At 37.1% G+C, this 21536-nt stretch overlaps 1 protein-coding gene across 1 annotated transcript in view; it reads right to left on the minus strand.

The window, feature by feature from the left end:
- The window catches only part of CERS6 (ceramide synthase 6), a 324304-nt gene that overhangs the window by 228410 nt on the left and 74358 nt on the right, over positions 1-21536 (minus strand). Inside the window, exon 2 of the mRNA XM_064287027.1 lies at positions 3921-4026. Within this exon, the coding sequence (XP_064143097.1) occupies positions 3921-4026 (106 nt within the window). The remainder of the gene's footprint in view (positions 1-3920; positions 4027-21536) is intronic.

Below are 21536 nucleotides of genomic sequence, written 5' to 3' on the forward strand. Positions count from 1 at the left end.
TTTTATGTTTTTTTATCTTTCCCATATTTACTTGCAAATTTAATATAAAATCAGCCAAATTAGGGCCAAGATCCAAATGTATTTATCATGTTTCTTTTGAAACCACCTATTCCTAGGTTTTTTTTTTTTTTAATTACAATAATGTTAGATTTCAGTATCCAGAGTTATGATCATGTGATTTTTCTTCTTGGATCTATTAATACAATGAGTTAATTATTTTTATAGATTTTTTCATATTATATACAGGGAAGGCCTTGGATTCCTAGAATAAACCCTATTTGGTAATGATGAATAATTCTTTTAATGTACTACTAGATTCTGTTTGCTAAACTTTATCTAGCATTTTTTTTTCATTGATATTAATAAGTATGATTAGTTTGTAATCTCATTCTTTCGGTGCAATTTTTGTCAGGTTTGATACTAATGTTTTACTGCTACATAAAAAAGAATTTGGATGGTTTTCTTAATTTTTTATCCATTAGTATAGTCTAAACAGCATTGGAATTATCTATTCTATACTGATATGTTAGAATTCTCTTGTGAAAGCATCTGGCCTTTGATACTTCTTGTAGCTTAGCTCTTTCAATTTGGTTTTTATATACACACACATACACTTACATACATACAGAGTAAACTGTATATGGTAAATTATATTTTCCTAGAACATTTTCCATTTTATCCAAGTTCTTCAATTTTATTTATACAGAATTAATAGAAGTCTATTTTTTTATTTTAATCTGTTTCTGTGGCTGTCGATTATTATGTTGTTGTTAATTACTATGTGTAAATTTGTGCTTTCTTCAGTTTTTTTCTTGATTGGATTAGCAGTAAAAAAAAAAAATAAAGTACCTTTGGATTAATTTTTAATTCTGTAGTTTTGCTAACATTTAATTTCCTTTTATTTCTTCCACTTTCATTTATTTCGTTGTTCATTTTCTAATGTTTCAGTAAGTGCTCAATTATGCTTTTCATATATATGTTTTCATCTGAGTACTGCTTCCAAACTGCACATATGCTTGTATCTAATGGTTTCATTATCACTGTTTTCTAAATACTCTGAAATTTCATTTTTACTCAGAAATTTATTAATACAACATTTTAAAATATCCAGACATATCGCCATAAGAACAAAGAAGGAGGAAAAATACAGAAGTCAGAAACCTTCAATCTAAGGGTGTAAGAAAATAAAGCAAATCAGAGAGCCCATATACCTTACAGTTGGTGAGATGCTCTGGCCTGGTAAGAAAGAAGAAAACAACAGAAGAGTAACATCTCATGGGAAGTATTAAAGAAAGAGCAAAAATGAACCATTTAATATTAAAAAAAAAACTAATTTTTTAGATACCTAATATTAATTATCTGTTCTGTGGTATAATGCAGGTTGAATTTTAGTAAATGAATAGTCTATATTGAGAGTATAAGATTCTAAATGTAGCCCTTTAGCCCCTCCTAGTTAATTATACTTCTTATAATTTATATATTCTGGTTTGTATTTTTTACTTGATCTGTCATAACCTAGAGGTAAATTAAAATTTCTTACTATTGTATTGCTATTTCTCTTTAATTCTTATTTATGAATACAGATACACTGATATTTAATATATACATATTCATAACTATTTCATCCCCATTGCAAATTGTATCTTTTGGCAACAAAAAGCCAATTCTTCATTAATGCTTTCTGGACTGAATTTCACTTTGAAAATAAGATAGAAACACTGCTTTTTATATTTTTGTGCCTTTAGTGATAATTTTTCATGCTTTTTTGAATAAGGAGTCCCACATTTTCATTCTGTACTGGGATGCACGAATTATATGGCCAGTCTAGTACAGAGCAGATTTAAAGAGTCTTTGAGGGCACAGCCCTATACACTTGAAGAATAATAGCCTCGGTCTTCTACAAAAGGTTACTTGGAACTGTGGTCCAAACCAGGAGGCTGAATGATCACTCAGACACTTATAGATGCTGTTCAATCCTCCCCAAATCCTGCCCCTCTTAATCCAGTCGACTGACCTGTTACTTTTTCATGTAAAAAATAAGGCTGGAGAATTACAAAGAATACATAGGAAAGTAGTTCCAACTTTTGCTGCTTTTATATTCAAAGCATCAGGTTTCTGTCTTAATCATGTTCCAAAGGAATCACCTTGGAAACTAACAGAATGTGATCATTATAATTAGCTAGAAGCAAAACTTCTCTAGAGCAATCAACCTGGCTACAAAACTATTTTATTACCTTTACGGAGGAAATTTCTCCAGTAACCATAATAAATAGAATGCAAGGGACATAAAGTGCCCACTGCAAGATTTCTAAAGGGATGCATAAAATTTGGGTAGAAAACTCATTTTGTTACCCATTCAGTATATTGTCATTTAACGCATCTGCGCTCCTTGGAAACTCTATGGGGCAGTTCTACTCTGTCCTATAGGGTCGCTATGAGTCAGAATCGGCTCGACGGCACTGGGTTTCTGGGTAGAGTACCTCACAAAGTAATTAGAAATATGTTATAATCACATTAAAAAATGAACCTCATTTAACTCCTTACACATCTATATTTTAGAGGGAAAAAGGTATTCTGGTGCAGTAAATTGACATACTAAATGAAAATGCAAGTTTTCCCCTAATATTTTCTCCGTTTAAATACCATAGGATACATGTCCCTGCAGGATGGAACTTGACAATCTAAAATCAACAAACTACCAAAAGAGCTTTTCCTAAAATTCCATGGATTCACCTCTTCTTAATAGCGGAGACACAAAAAAAATACCTGGTGCTTTTTTATACTTTTCCAAGAAAAATGTCATTTTTAAAAGGATAGAAGAAAAAAAACATAGCAAATCTTAGAATATATGAAGACCATAAAATAAGCAAAAATGCTTGGATATTTGAATTATTTCATTTTAAGACAAGAGACAAGTAGTACAAATGATTAGCAAACAAATACCAAAAATGGAACAAAATTTGCTTAACACTGTCAAGTTGCATTTTAGAAGCCTGAGTAATTCTCTGAGAAAAAGAAAGAGCAAAAACGAACCATTTAATATATGAACATTTAATACTTCCCATAAGATGTTACTCTTCTGCATCTCACCAACTATAAGGTATATGGGCTCTCTGATTTGCTTTATTTTCTTACACCCTTAGATTGAAGGTTTCTGACTTCTGTATTTCTCCTCCTTCTTTGTTCTTATGTGGCGATATCAACTTGGAGGGCAGGAGGGGAGGCTGACATTCCCAAGTCTTTCTCCCTCCCAGGATCTGCTCTCTTTAACCTATTCAAGTTTAAACTTTAACTCCCCACAAATTAATTATGTTGTTATTAATTACTATGTATAAATTTGTGCTTTCTTCAGTTTTTTCTTCTTCACAGTGAACCTATGTCTTCACTTATAGCTCTCCTGACCCTGGTCCTTCATTCCTTTATGTGGCAACTCTCTTCTTCTTCAATTATTCTTTTTTTATTGCTGTTGTTCACACTGGCTTATTTATCACAACTCCTAGAATACATGGACAATGCTATAAGCAAACAGGGATTTTTTTTCACATACACATAAATCATATCTCTCAGCTCTACCCAGTCACCTCCACAAAGCATTACACAGCTCTTATAAGTACTGCTTCATGTCACCTGAAATTAAGAGGCACAGAATCAAACTGATCACTATCTAATCCAGACAGTTCTTCACAGACAAGCTTCAAGAATCACCTTGAGAGTAAACCAACATGCCTCAAACGCTCATGTTTATTCACCTTCTACCTGTTTTGGTTGGGTCGCAATGTTTGCATTCTTTCCAAGAGCACACTTTCCAGCATGAGACTGAGAAAAAGTTGATTCTCAAAACCCAGGAGAGAAAGACTGAATGACTTCAGGTTGAGAATGGTGGTCAGGAGAGTTCAAACCCCAAGAAAGGACAATCATACCTTTGTAATTGCAGTGAAGACCTTTTCCAGAATGGCATTTGGTGGAGCGATCTGTGGTCCATTGGCCTGGATGTTGAGGGCTATAGCACATGGTTTGGCTACAAATCTAAAAATTAAAAAAACAAAAAATGTAGGTCAGAGTTATTCTTTCTACAGCTGCCTTTAATGTCACCAGTTATACATTATTCAGTTGTCCCAGTGAAGTGCTGATAGAATTTTATGAGCACACATTGTCAACACTCATATCGGTAACTATAAAGCAGGCCTGACTTTTGTTTTCTCCTTTAGTCTCCCAGCAGCAACTGTGAAAGGAAATCCTCTTAAAAAATTTAAACCTCCTGATCTTCAAGTTCTAATGAGACTCAACAGATACAAAGACTATCAAATGTCATACTTGTTAAGTGAGATATATAAATAAAACAAACCATAATATAAAATGATATAGTCTATACTCTTCTTACTAGGCCTGATACAACTAGCAATAGTCATTTTATATTTTTACTATAAGAAAGTATTTACTAAGCATCTGATTGCACATGCAGTGAGTGTGTTTTTTGATTACCTGTTTAGTCATAACCATGAGGTACCTACGTGGTACAAATGATTTGTGCTTGACTACTAAGCACTAGTTTTTTGTTTTTTTTTTTTACTAAGCAAAAGGTTGGCAGTTCGAACTCACCCAGTGGCAGCATGGAAGAAAGATCTGACAATCTGCTGCCAAGAAAACCCTATGAAGCTCATTTCTGTTCTGTAACACATGGGGTCACCTTGAATCAAAACAGACTTGACAGCAACAGGTTTAGTTTTTTGGCTTTAGTCATAAACCTGGCCATTTTGTCTCTATAATAACCAACCAACCAGTTGCCATTAAAGAGATTCTGACTCATGGCAGCATCATTCATTGCAGAGTATAACTGTGCTCCACAGGGTTTTCATAGGTGTGACTCTTCTGGAAGCTGATTGCCAGGCCTTTCTTCTAAGGCACCTCTGGGTAGGTTCAAACTGCCAACCTTGCTGTTAGAGTCAAGTGTTTAACCATTTGAGCCATCGAGGGACTCTTCCCCATAATAAAAGTGTGCCATATCCAGCCCCAATTCCTTGTGGCTTCTTAAAATTCCCTGCTTTGTGGTTACGTGCTTCTTTCTCACAAGGTGTAATGAAGGATATAAAATGGCATGATGTCCAGACAAGCTGAAAAGTCTGAACTGTTCATGAGCATAAACAGAACTGTTTTTATCATAAGCAAATGACTATATCAAGAAGAATGCAAGGACTGAGCTCTCCTCAATCACCATGTTTGGTGTGTGAATGAGGCAGCAAATGAGCGCAGGTGGGGTGCCTGGGCTCCCAAAGGTCTCTAAAACTGGGTAAAAAAGAAAAGGCATTTATTTACAACTTCAAGAGTTATTTTAGGCTAAATGATTTTTAAAAATAAGATTCTGTAAATATTCCATTTTAGCAGTGACATTTAACATTTTCTACTAATAAAAAACATTTTTACATGTACAGCTCCATGACATTAATTACATTCATCATCATTTTGTGCAAATTTTTCCATCATCTTTTACAGAAATTCAGTGCCCTCTAAGCAATGCCTCACTCTTTCGCCCTCCCTCTTGGTAACCACTAATAAACTTTGGTCTCTACACATTTGCCTATTCTAGATATTTCATGTAAGTAAGATCATATAGTATTTGTCCCTTTCTGACTGACTTATTTCACTCCAAATGTTTTTAGGTTTCATTCATTTTGTAGCATGTATCAAGACTTTTCTCTTTATAGCTGAATAATATTCCATCATACATATGTACCACATTTTGTCTATCTATTCATCTGTTGATGGGCTTTTAGGTTGTTTTACCTTCTGGCTACTGTGAATAGTGCTGCAATGAGCATTGGCGTACAAGTAACTGTTTGCATTCCTGCTTTCAATTCTTTAGGGTATATACCCAGGAGTGGAATTGTTGGATCATATGGTAATTCTATGTTTAACTTTTTGAGGAATTGCTGAACTGTTTTCTACAGCATCTGTACCATTTTACAATCCCATCAGCAATGGACGATGGTTCCAACTTCACATTCTTACTAACACCTGTTGTTTCCTTTTTTTTTTCAATCACAGCCATCTCAGTGGGGATGAAAGGATATCTCACTGTGGTTTTGATTTGCATTTCCCTAATGACTAAGATGTTGAACATTTTTTCACATGGTTGTTGGCCATTTGTATTTTCTTCATTAGTCAAATGTCTATTCAACTCCATTTTTTGATTGAGCTGTTTGTCTTTTGGTTGGCAAGTTGAAAATAATTTAATATCACATGAAAGTATTACCCAAGTAAATTTAATGTTGGCCAAAAGCAAAAACTGACAAATGCACAAAACAGGTCATGAGTATCTTGGATGAAGCTTCTTTAATAACAGTCAATGAGATTAAAAAACAGTAGACAATGGACTAATGAAGTTTATATACACAGTACCACTTAATACCCTACCTGGTCCTATTTCAAATAGAAAAGAAGAAAATTCACTCAACGAGGAAGGTACAACATTGTACATGAGCAAGCTTAGACCAGGAAACATAGATAACACAATATTATGTCTGTTACACTGGGCTCCCTGAGATAAAAGTGGGGGAAAAAAAAATCATTGTTTCCCAGTATCTAAATCTTTTAGAAACTGGAGTTTTCCCAAAACTTCTGCCTTCTCAATTCTTTTTCATGTACAATTTTCTAAGACACATTACCCATGCCCCTATCTTCTTGAAGAGAAATGTAATCTTTTCCTAATGACTCTGAATCATTACTACGAACAATAATCATGGAGCTATGGATATAGCTATATGGGCAAAAAAAAAAGGTGCTTAATGGGTAATGACCACAGAAGGGCAGCCAGAACTTGTTTCTTTGACAAAGTCTTCTGCTTTATGGTTGTTCACCTATTCATTGAGTGAAAAGACACAAGGTCCAGTGAAAGTGAAAAATTAACAAAAATGTCAAAATTAATTTGGTATAAAGGCCAAAATCAACTTCTACTCTTCCCTGTTGGGTTCCCGCCACCCCAACCCTGCCTGTCTTCCCCATTCCCACAACTTCTGAAACACTGTGTTTAAATTCCTATTTGGTATTTGTGATCACCATCCTTGTAGCTTCCTGTTGGTCTAGTACATGGTCTTCTTTCATCTAAACCGCAGTTTAAATGCAAAGACTGATCATTTCATCTTTGAATGAACCAGGACAATGCCTGGGCATACCCAGTAGGGGGTCAAGAAATTTGATCATCTTCAGTAAATAAGTTTTCACTGTTGCTACCATTGTTCTGAGTACTGCTGACAAATCAGCATTCTTTGTGCGCAGGTAACAATGTGTGGGCAGGCAGTAAGGCAACTCAGTCTCTTCAACGGCAATTTCCTTACCTTTACTATCAGCCTCCAGAGAAACTTAAAAAAGCATTCATAATGTTTTTTTTTAGTATTTATTAAACACTACAATGTTTTATGCCCCTTTCCCTTCTTTTTTAAGTCTTTAAATTTAAAATTTTTAAAGCAATGCCCAAAAAGACAGGGTGAGAACCATCACTGCTACCATCTGGCTATGGAGTCCTACCTGCAGAAATTAACCCCCTAGGCCTCAATCTCCTTGTATGTAAAAATTTTTAATAATTATGCTAGATATATCACATAAATATTTTAATAATTAACATCACATATACTGCTTGATATATAAATTATATTTAATATAATTATTAATTATTTGATATGATTATTTTAATAATAATTACATATATATATAGCAGCCCTGGTGGTGCAGTGGTTAAACATTCAGCTGTTAACTGAAGGGTTGGTGGTTTGAGCCCACCAGCTGCTCCTCAGGTAAAAGATGTGGCAGTCACTTCCGTAAAGATTACCAAAAACCAAAAACCAAACCAACTGCCATCTAGTTGATTCCAACTCATAGTGACCCTATAGGACAGAGTAGAACTGCCCCATAGAGTTTCCAAGGAGTGAGTGGATGGATTTGAACTGCTGACCTATTGGTTAGCAGCTGTTAGCACTTGACCACTATGCCACCAGGGCTTCCTCTGTAAAGATTACAGCCTTGGAAATCCTATGGGGCAGTTCCACTCTGTCCTACAGGTTGGCTATGAGTCAGAACCTAATATATAGGTGTGTGTGTGTGTGTGTGTGTGTGTGTGTATTTAACATAGATGCACAATTTATATGTGTATGTCTCTGTGTGTATATATATAAATTGTGCATCTATGTTAAAAGATAAGATCACACAACCTGTCTAAAATCTTTGATGTGTACCACATGTACAGTTTCGTACATAGCATTTACACACCATGACTTTACCAGGCTCAGAAATCTACTCAACTTCAGCTATGCTGTGCGAAGACATGGGTATTTGAGAAGTTCTAAAAGTACCAAGCAAAAACAAAGAGACCAGAAATCAGGGAAAGCACTAAAAAAGGCCAAGGGTCATCAAGTAGAGTGACCACTTGTACCTGTTTGCCCTCACAGTCCCAGTTGCCACAGCATTATTAATGGCACCACCTTTATTGACAAATGTGTCCTTGTTTGGACAATAAACTGTGTTTACTCTTATTATCAAGCCCAGGCTTGGTGTGAGTCCACACCAGCAATGTGATCAGGGTCCAAGTTCATCCACAACTAGCCTTTGCCCAGAGCCCAGATGTGGGAAACCTTTCCAGGACCCCATCCATCCTGATGGTCTTCTATGGTGGTGCTCTCATACCTCTCAGGATACTGGTATGAACGTGTTTCTCGCTCCTCCATGCGTGTGTGGCCTCCTGCAGTGCAGGACCAGGCCTTAATGAAAGTCCACATCTCCAGAGCCTAGCACATGACTTCATTTAACCCTCACCTCGGCCAGATGAGGTGAGATCATTATCAGCCCCACTCTGCATAAAGGCCCAGAGAGGTCAGTAACCTCAGACCCAGGGGAAGGGAAGCAGAGGATGGCATATTTATTTCTCACGAAGGCCAATGTCATAATCAGCTCCCCATTCTGATTTACTGACCAGGCCAAATCCCCAATTCTAAGAATTTGGAGGGAAAAGGTATGTGTGAGGAGTAACTGACAAATGTTTTAACAGAAGTTAAGTGAATTTAACAAGTGGGGCCTTTTAAAATTTACATGGCCCATGGTTGGTATCACAATAAATCAAATCATGTGAATTATTTCAAATAAATTACTATGCCATAAAAAAAAAAATTTATATGTTTGGCATACTCTGGGTACTCAATGACTAATGAATGAATGAACTGAATGAATGAATGAATGAATTACAAATCAGTCAAACTATAATGGTAGGTGTCTTACTGTCCTTTCCCAAGGGCTGCTCTTTTTAATTCTCTTAAATACCCACATCTACTTAGGGTTTTCATTTGAGACTCAGAGGGTAGAAGACTGACCATTCCAATATGAGAAGCCATTTCTATAATTCCCACTGTTCCGGTGATGTCGAAACTGCCCCCAAAGAGCCCTCATGTTGCCTATGCCAACCCCTCACTAGTTGTTCTCTTTTCAAATTATCCAGTAGAGACAGCCAAAGAATTTATATTTAAAGTATTTCGTAAGTAGTCAGAAAAAAGGTAACCTCAAATCCCAAGGAGAGAAGAAAGAAATGAATGTAAAGAATACAAAGGGAAGACGAACATATAACTCTTATCTTCTTAGTAACTATCCCTGATTATATGAAAATACAAAAAATTTTATCAGTGTTTACTCTCCAAAGAATTTGTGAATCACCTCTGGCAGTTTTTTCATCTTCAGAAAGAATATGAGACACCAGATAAGACCCATGACACAACTACTACAATTTTATCACCTACTACTATCATCCATTTTTTTTTTTTTATCCATTAAGGAGCCTTGGTGGCACTGTGGTCAGGTGCTGGGCTGCTAACTGAAAGTTCGAACTCACCAGGTGTGGGGAGGAAGATGTAGCAATCTGCTTCCGTAAACATTACAGCCTTGGAAATCCTATGGGGCATTTCTAGTCTGTCCTATAGGGTTGCTATGAGTTGGAATCAACTTGACAAGTGGGTTTGGGTTTTCTGTTTTGTTTTGTTTGTTTTTTCCATTTACCATTGTCCATTAGAAAAAAGTTGGATTTTTTCTTTTTTCCAGTACTGTCTCTAGCAGAAGCAAGCTGTCAAAACTTTCTTTAAAAAGAGAGACAGAGTCAAAAAGAGAGGTGAAGGATTGGATAGAGCATGCTACAAATACAATAGTTGAAAGGAAATATGTACTTTCAAGCTTTGATGATTACCTCTACCAGGAAATGCTCGCTTAATTGACTTTTTTTTTTTTAAATCAAAGGCAGCAAAACCACCTTCCAAAGATCAAACATCTACCAAGTCCTTTCATGTACTATGACATATTTGAGAATAAATATAATAAGGATGCAAGCTTTGAAAGATACTAATCTCAGTTAAAAAGCAGAGAAACGATGCAAGTCATTTCTATTTAAAAAACATGTATTTGTATTTTTAAATGTGAATCAAATATCTCTCCACAAGGGACTGAAGTAAGCTCTGGGCAGTGGTGTGGCAAGAAGGAATACCCAAAATATGCAGTTTACAATCTGGAAAAGGACATTAATAAAAAAAAGAGGAAGGAAGGGAAGAAAACAAGAAAAAAGGAAGGAAGAAAGGAACATACATTTACAAAGCATATGTCACTGTACTAGTTAATAATATTTAACCTTCTCCAGTGGGGAGTATGCTGAGAGACTTTTAGTCCTTTCCAATCGCAGTATCACTACCTGGCTGGTAGTATCGGCAGGTCTGCATATTCATCTTACACACCTGGAATCGCTGGAAATTCACTCTCAGCCCCATTCATCTCTTCTTCAAATACCTGGAGCCCCTGTGAGTGCCATTTCCTCACTATGGGTTATGTGGCTTGAAGTTTAACAGATGAGAAAACTATTTCAAAGCCTAACAACCATGACAAGCTGTAATAAATATTTTTAAAAAATAGTTAGTGTATACGTGTTCCTGTTGTTGCTGTGTGTTGTCAAGTTCACTTCAATTCATAGTGACCCTACAGGACAGGGTAGAACTGCTCTATAGGGGTTTTCTCGGCTGTTTACTGGAGCAGATTGCCAGGTCTTTTCTCCTATGGAGCTGCTGGGTAGATTTGAACTGCTGACCTTTAGGTTAGCAGCCCAAAACTTAATACATGAACCTACACATGTGAAAAATTGTATGGAACTAAATACACACACACACACACACACAAATGAGAATCTGAATGAGACTGTATCAATCTTATTTACTATATCAATATCCTGGTTGTAATATTATACTATATATATGAAAACACTATAGTGTGACAAACTGTTACCAATGGGAGAAACTGAGTAAAGGATACATGAGATCTCACTGTAGTATTTCTTACAACTGTGTAAATCTACAATTATTTCAATAAAAATTTCAATTAAAAACACTCATAGGTGGATGAACCCCTGAAACTACTGCCCTAAGACAATCTTTAATCCTTAAGCCAAAAAAGAATCCCCAGAAGTCTTCTTAAAACCAAACAACAGTTTAGCTTAACTAGTTAAAAATATCTGCCTTGAACACATGCTCTTTTAAGACCTATCTATAGGGATCAAATCTGACAACAGCAACTCAAAAGATCAGACAGGAAACTTAGGGAGCAATGAGTTTATGTTAAGGGGAGGAAGAACAACTCAGAAAAGGAGGATAAGAATGATTGTACAACTCAAAGACTATCATCAGTGTCGCTGAACTGTACATGTAGAAATTGTTGAATTGGTGTATGTTTTGGGTTTTTTTCTGCTGCATATATTCTCAACAAAAATAAGTTATTTAAAAAAAGAACGCTTCAGCCAACAGTCAGCAACTCACCAGTGCTAAAGATTGGCTGCGTTATGTCACAGAAATTTAGCATTTTGTTTCTCTGTGTTTCCTTTGTTATTGGGCAACAATAAAACCCAGGTGGAAAAAAGGTTGTGTAATTCATAAAAATACATAAACCTAGCAGAAAAAGAGAATTATAGATAGGTAAAAGACAATTAGAAGTAGTACAATAGTCCACGTTTTCCAAGAGCTCAAGAAATACTTGTTAACCATCGATAATCTACTGATTCTTCCTTTTTCGATTATAAAAGTAGTATACATTATGGAAAGTGTAGAAATAACAAAAAGCACTTGTAAAAAATTCAAAATCACCAGAATGCCATCACCCAATGATAACCATTATTAACATTTGAGCATTTGTCTAACACACATACACAGCCTACCAGATGTTCTTTATACTATGTCTATCACATTTTTTATTAAATAAAATTACATCACACTGTATGTATTAGTAATCTGTTTTATTTTTCTATTGTCAATATTTCCCCAAGAAATTACAGTAAAATACAGTATTTAATGGTTACCTAGGCTTACATCATTGGCCTTTTTTTTTTTTTTGCTGTTATGAAGACTCTCTCAGGAAATAGCCACTGGGCCCTTTTTGACTGTACAGAACTCTGGTCAAAGTTCCAACATGTCACCAATATATAGAGGATTCAAGCCAAGGTAAATCTGAAGGATTGAATTCTTTCCATTGATCCCTGAAATAATCCTGCGTCATCACAGAACAACTATCCATTCCTCCATCTATTCAATCTCTGCCACTTGAATTTAGGAACACTCTTGCTGGCTTACATTTTCAAAGCTTTGAAGAAATCAGTCGTAAAGTTCTGAAGAGGGCAATGCCAAATCCTGAATTTTTATATTTTTAAAGATGTCTGATAATCAACAGAAAAATGGAAAAATGATGCTAAACAGGCAATTCACAGAAGATAAAATGGAAATAACAATCAACACAAAGATATGCAGCCTCATTAGGGAAATTCAATATCATTTCATACCAAAATCTGGTTGGTGAAAATTAAAAAGTCTGATAACATGAAATATAGCTGAGGATTTAAAAAAACAAAGAACATCTATAAACTGCTCACGGAAGTTTAGTTAAAAATGCACTTAATATGCAAAAGTGTAGTCCATAGAAATAATAAAAGACCAATAAACATATTAAAAGACTATCACTCTCACTCATTAAAGAAATTTATTATCAAAATACTGTACCATTTTTTACCTACAACATTTGCAAAAATTTTTTAAATTTGGATGCATTGCAATGCTGGCAAGAGTGAGGAGAAACAGGTGCTGTGGTTGTTGGTGGGCATCTAAACTAGCGCAATCTTTGAAATGCAATGTATCAGCTTTTGGCAAATTATTAAAATACCCTAGCCCTGGCAGGGATTATTAGTTATATAGCCTACTAGAAATCTATCTTACAGATATACTGGCAAAAAGACACTAATACATGTAGTTTGAAAAGAATTTTTACTGCAATATTATTTGAAATAGCAAAAAAGACAGGAAACAAATATTTATCAGATGGACAAGTATGAATTATGGTATATCCATAAAACAGAATTCTGCAAGGTTGTTAAAATGAGATAGGTTTGTTTGTGCTTCAAGACACAACTGAAAAAAAAAAAAACAACCAAGCCCACAACCATCGAGTTGATTCCAACTCAGAGTGACCCTGTAGGACAGAGCACAACTGCCCATAGGGTTTCCAAGGCTATAAACCTTTAAAGAAGCAGACTGCCACATCTTTCTCCCACAGATGGGCTGATAGCTTTGAACTGCCATCATTTCAGTTAGCAGCCAAGAGTTTTAACCACTGCAACACCAGGGTTCCTTTAAGACATAACAGTGAATATGAAATATAAGATACAGAACAAGTATAATATTCCATTTGTGTACTTTTAAAAATATATGTCAAGAAGAGTAGATTTGATATTGTCAATAGTGATCACCCTTTGGGGCTAGGAAGGAGACTTAGCTTGCATGTGATACCTTCCATACTGTTTTAAATTTGCACCCTATGTATGCTTTGTATTTATTTTAAAGGTAAATGACATTTAAATGCATTCAATGAATAACATGGATACCCTTACAAAAATGACACTAATAAAAAACAGAAAACAACAAATGTTGGCGAGGTTGTGGGGAGATTAGAACCCTTATCCACTGCTGGCGGGTTTGTAAAATGATACAACCAGTATGAAAAATGGTTACGGCACCTCCTCAAAATGCTAGAAATAGAACTACCTTATGATCCAGCAATCCTACTCCTTGGAATACACTCTATAGAGATATAGCAGTGACAAGGATAGACATATGCACACCTATGTTCATCGCAGCATTATTCATAACAGCAAAAAGATGAAAATAACCTGAGTACCCATCAACGAATGATTGGATAAAACGGGATACACACATACAATGGAATACTACACAGCTATAAAGAACAATGATGAGTTCTCAAACTGTATGATAATGTGGATGAATCTGGAGGACATTATGCTGAGTGAAGTAAATCACAAAAGGACAAATATTGTATGATTTCATTTTTATAAGAAGAATAGGTACACATACAGAAATCAACATTTATTAGTCGTTACCAGGGATGGGAGGGGAGAGGGAGGGAATATTTCTCCAGGTAGTAATAAATAAATAAATAAAACCCATGGCCATTGAGTTGATTCTGACTCATAGCGACCCTATAGGACAGGGTAGAACTGCCCAATAGGGTTTCCAAGGCCGTAATCTTTACGGAAGCAGACTGCCACAACTTTCCCCCATAGAGCAGCAGGTGGGTTCAAATCGCTGATCTTTCGGTTAGCAGCTGAGCACTTAACTGCTGTGCCACCAAGGTGCCTTTCTCTAAATAATATACACTTATTATTTTTGGTGATGGGAAAGGCAATACTGAATGTGGATGAAGTGTGCACAATTTGGCCAAGGTAAATGATGACACCAAGAAGTACACAAGAAAATGGGACTTTTTTGGTAAATGCTTTAACATACACAATTTTGCAACAACACCCAAAATACATGTGTGTGGTTAATTAGGTAGATATGTATGCACATATGTGTACAGGAAGGTACATGTGTGTATAAATGGGTGCATGTACAGGTGTATCTGTAGGCGTATTTATATACATGTATGTGTGTGCTGCAGATATATTCACGAATATATAATAAAGCACATATAGCACTATTACAGATACTTCCTAGACATAACCAAACACCTCCCAGGATTTGTTTACTGGGTTTGAGGGCTTGGGATCATAGTCTTGTGGGACAACTCAGTCAACTGACATAACATAGTCCATAAAGTTTATGTTCTACATCCTAGTTTGGTGAGTAGCATCTGGGGTCTTATAAGCTTGCGAGCAACGCCTAAGATACAACTATTGGTCTCTATTTGTCTGGAACAAAAGAGAAAGAATGAAACCAAAGACTCAAAGAAGAAACTAGTCTACAGGACTAATGGGCTATAAGAACCACAGCATCACCTATCCTGAGACCAGAGAACTAGATGGTGCCTGGCTACCACTACCAACCATTCTGACCAGGGACACAATAGATGATCCTGGATAGACTGAGAGAAAAATGTAGGACAAAATTCAGATTCTTAAATAAGGCCAGACTTACCGGGCTGGTGCAGACTAGAGGAACCTCTGGGATTACTGTCCTGAGATACCCTTTAAACTTTGAACTGAAACTATAAGCAGAGGTCGCTTTTCATCTAAATAACTGATTGGCTTATAAAATAAACAGTATCACCAGTAAGTACGTTCCTCTTTTTAAAAAATCACCTATATGAGATCAAATCGTCAACATTTACCCTAAAGCAAAGATAAGAAGGTAAAAGGGGGCAAGGAAGCTAAATTAATGGAAATGAAACAACTAGAATGGAAGTAACGAGAATGTTGATACACTGTGAAAAATGTAACCAATGTTACTTAATGATAAAGAAATTATATAGAAATTGTTAAAGGGGAACCTAATTTGCTATGCAAACTTTCACCAAAAACACTAAAATATTATTTTAAAATATTTAATAACATGCAGAAATGCTCAGATGCAAGACGTAATGCAATGTTTGTATGATCTCTACATACACATATAAATTTCTAACATATAAAAGAAGCTAAAGCAATTATACTAAAAGGTTAATAGTGATTATTGCCAGGAAATGGGATTATAGTTTATTTTAATGTTCTTTTTTATGCTTGCCTATATTTTTCAGTATCTTTAAAATGAGAATGCAACCTTTAAATGCCAGAAGTAAAACATATTTTTTTAAAAAAAAAAGAGGAACAGAATGTTCTCTATGCCAGTAAGACTCAAAACTTCACCAACACAAAAATCTACAATGGAAAGCCCTGACACAGCTGCATTCAGGTAATGCCATGGAGCTCTTCCCCCAAAGGACTCCACTGTGACTGAGACAAAGGAGAGGACAGTAGGTGACATAAAAATTAAATATCAATTCAGTACCTTGTCAGGTAAAGAAAAGGATGAAAATTTAAGTCAATGGAAGCACCAAAAGTTACGACATTATGAAACTGTATGGTACAGAATTACTTCAAGCAAAAGATTACAAAAAATAAACATGCCGAGTGACTTTGCGGTGCCACCAGAGAAGAAATTGCTTCTGCCTGTCCCTGGAGATGCCATAGAACTTCCCTATTTCCTCATCTGTATAATGAAAATCATAATTACATTCTGTATCCTGTTAGGAAATACTCCAAATCATTGGCATCTTGGGACCAACTGGAAGGGATGACGGTGGAAGAAGACAGCGTGCAGTGTGGTATTCATGCAGAAAACAATTTTCTCTTTTGGAAAAAATCTGACTTTTTTTCAAGGAAATATCAAATTTCCAGGTGCAGAGTGTTGGGAAAGTTGTTTAATATTTCTGAACCCTAGGGCTGCCACTAACCAAAACCAAGCTCATTGCCATTGAGTCAGTTTCAACCTAGCCACCCTATAGGACAGACTAGAACTGCCCCATAGGGTTTCCAAAGAGCAGCTGGTGGATGAACTGCCGACCTTTTGTTTAGCAGTCACTAGGGTTCAGGAATGGAGACGATAAACCTACCCATGTTGCTGTTGTTATTATTAGGTGCCGTCGAGTTGGTTCCAACTCACAGCAACCCTATGCACAACAGAATGAAACACTGCCCGGTCCTGTGCCATCCTCACAACTGTTGCTAAGCTGGAGCCCACTGTTGCAGCTGCTGTGTCAATCCATCTCATTGAGGGCATTCTTTTTTGCTAACCTTCTATTTTACCAAGCATGATGTCCTTCTCCAGGGACTGATCCCTCCTGACACACCTACTCATAATAGGGTTCATAAAATGGAGACAATAAAGCCTACTTTGCAAATTTTGTGTGAGCATGGACAGAACGAATATAAAGCTCACACCCAGTGCCCCACATTTGGGAGTTATTCAATATGTGGTGGCTGTTCTTAATTTTGGTCACAAGAAGCATAATTCCCCACATCAGGAGGGGCTCTAGTCTGTGCTGATGGGTAACCTGTAACGGAAAGCTTGGGTTCAGAGAAACACAAGGACGGCACAGATTCATGAAACAGCCCGAAAACTTAAGAGCTTAGTCTGTGGCTTAGTCCAGCTTCTTTCCTCCAAGCCAGATTTTTCTATTTTAAATACTCTGGAGAAATCATTCAAAAACTTCCCTCAGGCAGAAAGCCTCCCAGTACATTTCTTTGCAATTTCCTGTGAATCTATAATTATTTCAGAATAAAAGGTTTAAAAACAAAACTTTCCTTGGTGTCCTATTTTAGTTTTCTGTCATGCTTCACTCAAAATGTTCTTCCTACATCATTCTTTCTTGCTGAAGTGTAAACCCATTTCCTCTTTTCTCGGCCCCCTAGAGAGACGGTACAGTCAATAATCTCCTCAAATACTTGAAAACGCTAATTAAGTTATCCTGCATTCTTCTCTCTTCCAGAATTAACAGCCTGAATCCTATAAACCTTTCTTCACTGATCTTTTTCTTTTCTAATTTTATTTTTAATTTTTTTATTAATTCTCTTCTCAATCTACTCTATTCTATTCTTCAAGAAAGTAGAAGAGACCCTTGGAAAACTGCTACTTTTATCAATAAATAATTCTCGACCAAAGACTTTACTGGCGCTCTGGCGGCACAGTGGTTAAGCCTTTGGCTGGTAACCAAAAGGTTAGCAGTTCGAATCCATCAGTCTCTCCTTGGAAGTTCTGTGAGGCAGTTCTACTCTGTCCTACAGGGTTATTATGAGTTGGAATCAACTTGACAGGAATAAATTTTTTAAAGACTTTATTGTTTAAAAAAAAAGAATTCATAAAAAGCTTTCTAAAAGTTATAGCTGAATTACAAGTAGCTGTAATAAAGGTAGATGTCAGTCTAAGTCCACACTAACCTCACTTGAGGTGAAAACCAAGAATGAAAGGCCACCAAGTGCAATAAACTAAGTGCTAGGTCCTTGGAAAGTCCCACTTGAGCTAAGAAATGTCAAAGCTCTCTCTCCTTGCTACACACTTCCAGGATTCTGAAAAGCAAGAAAATATATCTAGACTTCATTTCAACTATTCAAGAAACACACAATCTGGTAGTTAAAGGATGAAGTTCATAAAATTCAAAGAAACTGTCTTTATCTTAAGTAATGAAACTTAAAAAAAAAAACCAAAACCAAATCCATTGCTGTCGAGTCGATTCGGACTCATAGCGACCCTAGGCAACAGAGTAGAACTGGCCCCCAGGGTTTCCGAGGAGCACCTGGTGGATTTGAACTGCCAGCCTTTTGGTTAGCAGCTGTCACACTTAACCACCACACCACTAGGGTTTCCAACATATGTCCCTGTATTTTGCACAAAGGCAGATATAAAAGGCATTTAAGATATTTATAAGACCATATAATATTTACAGATGAAAATATCTTGAAGTCAGGAAAATCTTTTACAACATTACCACTATGGTTTAGCTGATATTTTCATAGCATTATGATGCTTATTCGTTTACCATAACTGTCAATGAGTCTTTTAGGAATACTGCACCTGAATGAATAAGGCTTTATTTTTAATCTGCTCTTCTCTATACATTGAGAATGGTACTACCTGGACCTCTCATTAAGCAATGTAACTACAGCTGCACAGAATTCGTCACTCTGTCAGCTGTGCCTCTTTACATCCTTGACTGCAGTCTGGGCAACTCCATCTCTAAGTGTTGTATCCAGCACATCCTGCCAGGTTTTGACACGTCGCACAAATCAAGAGCTCTGTCAGAGGGCCTCAGAATTGCCTTGAACTGTGCCCCTGAAGCACTCTTACAGATACCTTCCTTGTCGCTGTCTCCATGTTGCTCACTCTGTGACGCGATCTAGGGATCCCTTATCATTCATCTTCCTCAGATGACTAGCTAAGGAGAGTGAAGTTGCAAGAAGCATGGCTTCAAGGCCTATGGACAGATTGTCTTTGAGGACCTCATTACTGGTAGATTTGTCTCAAAGTCTTAAAATTGGCCCTGAAGCTAAACATTAGGTCTGGGGGAGTGCCAAGCTTTCTTGTAATGCATTAATACTTTAATTCCATTACATTTGCCAAGTGTCTTACAATCCAACAAATGCTTTCACCCTTTACCTCAGTCAATCCTCAAAACGTCCCCGAGGGATAAGCAAAGAGATTTTATCATTACTGTTTTACAAATGAGGAACAGACTCCAATGTTTCAGTGATTTGAACTAAAGACTAAGGAATAGAGGCGCACGCCAGTACTAGTTACCTGTTGACATGGAATTGATCTCATGGTGAGTGTGTCAAAGTAGAACTGTGCTCCATTGGGTTTTCAATGGCTGATTTTTCAGAAGTAGAGCACCAGTCCTTTCTTCCAAGACACCTCTGGGTGGACTCAAACTTTGAACGTTTCAGTTAACAGCTGAGCCCATTAACTGTTTGAACCACTCAAGGTGTACCACCAGGGACTACCAACGCAGACTTACCATATTCTGACCATAAAAACTGCTCTCCGAATATTACCGACTGTTTTAGGAGGCTTTACTTGCACACACATCTGTGGAACTTTCTCTTGGCCTAGATATTAGTACCAGGAGAATTGTCTACTGCTGCCTCAGAACCACAAAATCTTATCATCAGTCAATGATGCCTGGTTTTACTCGTGGAAGCCCTGGTGGCGTAGTAGTTAAGTGCTATGGCTGCTAACCAAAAGGCTGGCAGTTTGAATCTACCAGGCACTCCTTGGAAACTCTATGGGGCAGTTCTACTCTGTCCTATAGGGTCTCAATGACTTGTAATCGACTTGACAGCAATGGGGTTTTTTTTGCGGGGGGGGGGGGGTTTACCCTTGACCTACCATTGAAGATTTCTGGTTGCATGTGGGATTTAGCCAGGATTGTGCACTTTAGTCTGGTGGTGGGTTACGAACAGTACAATGATTTTACGGAATTTCAAAGGAAAGTCAGGAATTCCTGGAAGACAGTTTCATAATGGTTTTCATAAAGCTCATTCCCCCAGAAGAACATGACAGCCTAACACCAATTTTGACACCAGCTATCTACCATGTGCCTAGTTCACCATCAGACAGAATGAGAGAGAATGAATGTGGTGTCCTTATGCCAACAGAGATGGAGGATAATTAAGAAAGTTGACTCTCAGTATCCGCAAAATCAGTTGTGTGTTCTATAAAATGGTAGATGTTGAATGAGATGACAGCATATGTAAATCACTGAGCATAATGTCAGGACCCAGCGGGTGCTCGGTGACTTGTGGTCCCTGTCAGTCCCCCACACCCACCCTATCAACCTGAAAGACTCCTATGGTCTCAGGGGACTCCTTTAGCTAGAGAGAGATCAAGTCTAATGATGGCATTACAATATTTATTTGATCATCACAATAGATTACTTAAATTCTAGGCTTTACACTTTTTTTAAGTACTCTTAATCCTCTTAACTTCATTTGACCTCATAATTAGAACTACCTAAGGTTTCGATGGAGGCATTGGTGGTTCAGTGATTTGCCTTCCATGAGGGAGACACAGGTTCAACTCCAGTCAATGCACCTCAGGCAGAGCCACCACCCTCCTGTCAGTGGAGGCTTTCACGTCGCTATAATGCTGAACAGGTTTCAGTGGTGCTTCCAGACTAAGACAGACGGGGAAGAAAGGCCTGGCAATCTACTTATGAAAATCCACCGATGAAAACCCTCTGGATCACAGTGGTCCAATTCGCGAATGATAATGGGGATGGCACAGAACTAGGCAGCATTTTGTTTCGTTATGCGTAAGGTTGCCGTAAGTCAGCACCAACCTGATGGCAGCTATCAACAAGTTTCAGAGGTGAGGGAACTGAGGCCCAGAGAGAGCGTCATTCCCAAACCCATAGGCAAAGCTGATGCTAGAACACACAGCTTCTCTCAGTGTGCGGCTACTTCCTGTTCTTACATTTGACATGCTATCCCAGAAGTGGATTGCATTGTGAAAATTTGTTTGCAAATGGTCTTCCACCACTTATGTGCAATTCCCTTATGCTGGCCATGGGCAACACATGTTTAGGGCAGTGTGTCTTCATGCCAAACGTGAGCGTACTTCAGAACTTATTCTCTAAAGGAACATGTATCAGTGAGGGTCTAATGAGAAAACTGAAACTGCAAGTTATTTTAACAGAGAAATGTTAATACAAGGAGCTAGCTAAAT

Source organism: Loxodonta africana, chromosome 6 (genome assembly GCF_030014295.1).
Source record: "Loxodonta africana isolate mLoxAfr1 chromosome 6, mLoxAfr1.hap2, whole genome shotgun sequence".
In the NCBI taxonomy this organism is placed as follows: domain Eukaryota; kingdom Metazoa; phylum Chordata; class Mammalia; order Proboscidea; family Elephantidae; genus Loxodonta; species Loxodonta africana.